This window comes from Leptosomus discolor, chromosome 1 (assembly GCF_034619465.1).
Source record: "Leptosomus discolor isolate bLepDis1 chromosome 1, bLepDis1.hap2, whole genome shotgun sequence".
NCBI classification, from domain to species: domain Eukaryota; kingdom Metazoa; phylum Chordata; class Aves; order Leptosomiformes; family Leptosomidae; genus Leptosomus; species Leptosomus discolor.
The window spans coordinates 164,153,815-164,159,027 of NC_141391.1; the positions used below are offsets into that span (position 1 = coordinate 164,153,815).

Consider the following 5,213-nt stretch of genomic DNA (forward strand, 5'->3'; position numbering starts at 1 on the left):
CAAAGAGATGCTGGCAGGTTGAAAGTCTGGGGAGAAGGTGTCTAGGCTGTCTGGTCAGAAACAAAGAGTCCCTAAGGACTGGAGGAAGCAAGGAGTATATAGCTCTTCAGTGTAGAAAAAATCTGATTAAATACTTTACCTCACCTCTAGCTCTTTGATCTTCTCTTTCAGCTTCTTATTTTCCTCTTTCCCCTGAAGCTCTTTTTGGGTGAAACCCTCCAGGAAATGCTCTGAAACAGATTTCTTTTGTGAGATCTCTTCATTTGTACGTGGACATTGGGACAACAGTGGACTTGCCCCTATTGAGTAGCCTGAATTCCAGCAAAAAATCTGTGAGGTGGGAAAGAGCAGAGCACCCAGCGAAAACTCCAGGGGAGCTTAATAACCTCCCCTGAAAGCTTCCACCTAGGATTTATGCTCAAATCAAGGGGAAAGCTGTTTACATCAGAAGAAAGGGAGATGGGATTGTGAGGACCAGAGGTCAAAGTCTTGAAGAAAACACAAGTATTCTCTACTTGTTAGAATGTACTCTGTTTTTTTCTCTAGTAGTTTTCTCCATCTTTAACATCAAAACATCATCGCCAAACACCCCAAACCCTCCAGAGAGTTCTGTTCTTCTGGATTCCTTTCTCCACAGATGTCTGGGTAATATCAGTCTCCTATTCCTCCAGCGGGTGAAATTCTCCAGTTTCCAGTATCTGCTCTTTAGGTGATACTAGCAGAGCTCAAAAAAAAGCTCTCTTTACAGATGACTCTACATTGATTGCAGACTCGTACCCTAAAAGTGCTGGAAATTTTTTGCTTTTAATCATTCACCAGAGGTTTTTAGAGATTGTGTCATCTTCTTTATCACAGATCTCAGAACAAGTACATGCAGCCCCAATATAAAGGGCACCTCTTGTCCCATGTTTCTTCCCCCTCCTTTCAGAGTAAGCCATACCATCTTATATTAATATTCTGATCTTGTGAATTATCCCACCAAGTTTCTGCTCTGTCAATTAAATCACCTTCATTACTGTGCACAGAAATATTGTGTTCAGAGCTTGTCTAACTTCAGAGGTGGTAAATGTATTATGCATAGTGGAGAAAGATGACTGGCTGTGGGTGAAAGGACAACACTGAAAAGAGGAAATTCAGAAAAACCCAGTACTCACTCCTGATAGCTCCTATGTCCCTCCTGATAAGGACAATCAGGGTTCTGGTCTCCTCTGCCTTGTAATGATCAGATGCAGCATGCTGCCTAGAGATGGAAGAAAAGAATCGATGTTAAGCAGACAGACCTGGAACAAACCAAGAATGAGGACCTGAATCTGGGAGGTGTAATCTGGATCTAGACTGGTTTCCTGCCAGCCTTCTGTCATCAGGCAAAGAAACTCAGGGACACAAGTGACTGAGCTTGGTCATCATTTGAGTCTAGCTCCAGTGTCTGGGAACCTTTGCCTTACATCAGGTCAAGTCTCAAATTTGAGCCACTCCGGAAGAAAGCTCCAAGGTTTCAGAAAGTCTGAGTTTTCCTTCACTACCAGGCTATCCATGACTGCATACCTACAAACCCTTCATGACCTCACAGATACCCCAGCTGTCATCACAAACTAAATTACCACAGCCTGTCTTCATGGAAATCCCAATAGGAAAGCCTCTTCTCCACAAAGCTGTTCAGGAAGGGTATGGACATCCAGCTGTACTATTTGAAGTTTATTCACTCCTGAAGTGAGTCACTGAAAGTGATTTATGTTCGCATTTTATCCCCAAGATGCCATCCATTAGGCTATTATTTACTTTTCTTTCCTCCTGATTAACGACTTTCCTCCTTCTTGCCAGTATTCCAGCCACTATGTCTTCCCTCAGCACTTGCCTAGTTCATAGGAAGGCAGTTTTCATAATGAAATCTGAGGACTGCCTCTGCACACCTACTCAACCTGTCCTCAGAGCTGCTTTTACCACCTCCACTTTCTATATCAGGCTGGATGCCTTTACATTGAGGGCTGCTGTTAAGGCAGCCATTACACATTCAGAGAAGTATCTGCACAGAAATGAAAGTTTGTCTCACAACATGACATGTTTTCATGTCACATGCCCTGGTCATGTACCCGATCTGCACTCCAAGACAAGTGTGTTTCAGAGGCAGCTCATGCCCCACCATGTCATGCCAATGCAGTCAAACAATAGAATGAAAATTTGGTCTGGCCTGCAGGACAGAGCTGTGATAACCAAGGCTTGAGTACATTGCAGTGACAGTTGCAGAAACACTTATGATTTTCCGCTCTTATGTGTGTTCTTTATGTTAAGAGTCACATTACCTTTAGCAGCTTCCCAGAAATTGTAGTCGAGCATCAACAGCCAGACCAAACTCTTGTTGTTCATCTGCCCATCAGGGGAAGAAAGAAATAATAAACCACCTTACAGTCAGTAGGCAAGTATTCATTAAAGTTGTAAGAAATGCACAAGCTAAACTTCCTCCCTCCTATTTCTGATCAGCCTGTAGGGGAAAAAAAAAAATAAAAAATCTAGACACCAAAACTTCTCAAGGCACTGCTTTGCCAGGGAGGTGGTTTGTGATTCTATGAGTCAGTATTAATAGTGCAAATAAAATATTCCAAAAGTGTAAGATCTTCATGTTATATGGTGCAGATCAAACAGCTTCTGTAAATTGTCTCTGGGTTCCAAATATTGCCTGGACAAAATTTGTTGCTAACTCGGAGCCCTACTTGTGTCTGACTTATTTGTAATCTTCTGTCCAACCTATCCTAGCGTACACCAGCTGCATTTGATCATCAGGGCCACGCTAAACACTGTAATTTCTGGTCACCAGACTCACCTGATTTCTTTTTTTCCGTCTGCACCAGCCTTTCTGTCAGATCATGATATAAGTCCTCCAGCCTTGAAGTCTTGTTTCCACAGGCTGATGGTTGCCAGAGGGTGTCAAATGTTTGTCTGAGGAAAAAAGAAAAGAGAATTCTTAAAATGAATGGATAAAAAGATCACGTACTCTAAACAGGCACCGTATAAAAGACAGCCCCATGAGCAGAGGCCTCATGGCTACATCCATGCTAGCAAATAGATCAGAGCCAGGAGAGAGGCTCCAGGGCACACGGCGGCCCAGCACCCACCTGGATGCAGTTTTGGTACAGGTGAGCTAGCACTCCCCCAGATGATGCCTGTTACAGTTCACAGGACTGCACAGGCCAGGGTTTGCCAAAAATAGGAGGAGGGTTCAAGTAATCATTCAGGCTGGGTGACGTGTGCAAGATACAGGGACAACTCCTGAAGAACAAACTCAACCCAGACCTGCAGAGTGCGGGGAACAGCAAATGCAGGTGGCTGTTCCGCTGAAACAAACTCTGCAACGCAGTGTGAGGTTTTTTAATAGAGGAGAACAAGCTCTGTGTTCTCAAGGTAGTTTTTTTATTTCTGCACCTGTTCTGTGTCCTGTTTCTTAATGAGGATCCCAAATATCAGCTATTATTGTAGAAACAATCCCAGGTCGAGGTGCTTCTGCAGCTCAGATACAGGTGGACAGACAGCAAGCTCCTCCCTGCAACCAGAGAAAGCCTAAGCATGAGGCTTCACCATCATTTAATGCCAATCCAAGTCTGCACACCCACTGCAAGGGACTGTGCTGCCCCTCTCTCTCAGCACATCTCCTCTCCCATTGAAACTGATTTTGGTTTTGTTTACTTAGATGGAATCCTTTCCAGTCAAGGCACTTCATTTCCAGTCTTCACTGAGGACACTTTTATATATATATATATATATGTATAATTCATACTGTCTACATTTAGCCTGTACCCGCAGCTAAACTATAACAGTCATTCTATCACCTGACAACCCCTCACCAGCCAGAGAGGGGAATTGGGAAAAAGGGGAACAAACCCATGGGCAGAAGTGAAATCGATTTGATAAAACACCACCAATAGATATACTCAGCCAAATAACCACCCAGTCATTACAATCAACCACTGTCCTCAGGAAAACCCAGAGGAAGAGCAGGAAGAACCCCACAGGAGCTCCTCTTCCTTAGTAAACCTTCCTCCTTTATAATGACCATGACATTATGGGATGGGCTACACCTGTAGCTAACTCAGGTCAGCTGCCCTGGCTGACTTGAAACTGCTAATGGCCTGCCTGGCATGGCTGGCCCAGGATTCTGTCTCAGCCAAACCAGGACATGTACTTTGAGGGCAATTCTTGACAAGCCTGAGATGGCCAAGGTCCAATACATTTTGCTTGTGGGAGGCTTTGCATCTAGCATCGTCTTGAGAGATGCAGTCAGGCCTTTAGCAAGGAGTATCACATGTCCTTGTCCAACAGAGGCCCAAGTGGCCATTGCAAAAGGGGCTGTTTTGTTTGGAGTCAATCCACACTTTGTTGCCTCAAGAGTCAGCACTCAGACATACAGCATAGCATTAGGTCATAAATTTGATGCTGCTATCCACGACTTCTGTAAACTAAGGGTCCCAAAAGCTGACGGCTGTATTTATTGCACAGATCTCTTCAAGAAATCGGTGGGAATTGAGGAGTCAGTGAATATAAATGAAGTTGCTCACAGTAATTTCCATCCAACAGAACCAAATCAAACAAATCCATGCTTTTCTTTCTATTGTACAGAAAAGCAGAATGCTCAGTATGTAGATGAGGAAGGGATGGAACAGTTTTGGTTCTGTACAGTGCCAATGCCAGACACAAAGCTGGGGAAGAAACACCAACTGAAGATAGATGTTAAATTTGGGATCACTGAATCTAAACCACAAAGTTGGGCTGTTATAATAGATTTTCTAGCTGTGTAAATGCTCAGTACATGGAGCAGCAGGGGCAATAACTCAAGGGAGAACATGGCTTTAGCGGGAGGCAATAACTACTACAATAGAGAAAGCAAATGGACCATAAAGTCCATCATCCATCCTTCTGCTCACGCAGGTAAACAATTTGCTTGTCTGATTCTCTGGTTCTTTCCATTCCTCACCAACCACCCTTTCAGTCCAACATCTCTCTTTCTGTTCCATCTAACAGCAGGTTTATCTGCTGCTTTATCTCTTGCCCTTCTAGCTTAGCCCCATTGCATCTCTGAACACAATAGTTCATACCACCAGTATAATCATCTGTACCCTACCTGTGTTGGATACAAAGCTTCTGGACTGGTCCTTAACTTGTACATATACCAGTCCATAACTATTTGTTTTAGCCTGATATCTTCTTTCAGCTACATCCTGTTT

General features: G+C 43.7%; 1 protein-coding gene across 1 annotated transcript; it reads left to right on the forward strand.

Moving 5' to 3' along the window:
* Positions 1 to 4,130: 4,130 nt before the first annotated feature.
* On the forward strand, positions 4,131 to 4,787 carry LOC104352201 (heat shock 70 kDa protein 12B-like). The gene has a single exon (XM_009958479.2). The coding sequence runs from the start codon at positions 4,131 to 4,133 to the stop codon at positions 4,785 to 4,787; it is 657 nt and encodes a 218-aa protein (XP_009956781.2).
* The last annotated feature ends 426 nt before the right edge of the window (positions 4,788 to 5,213 follow it).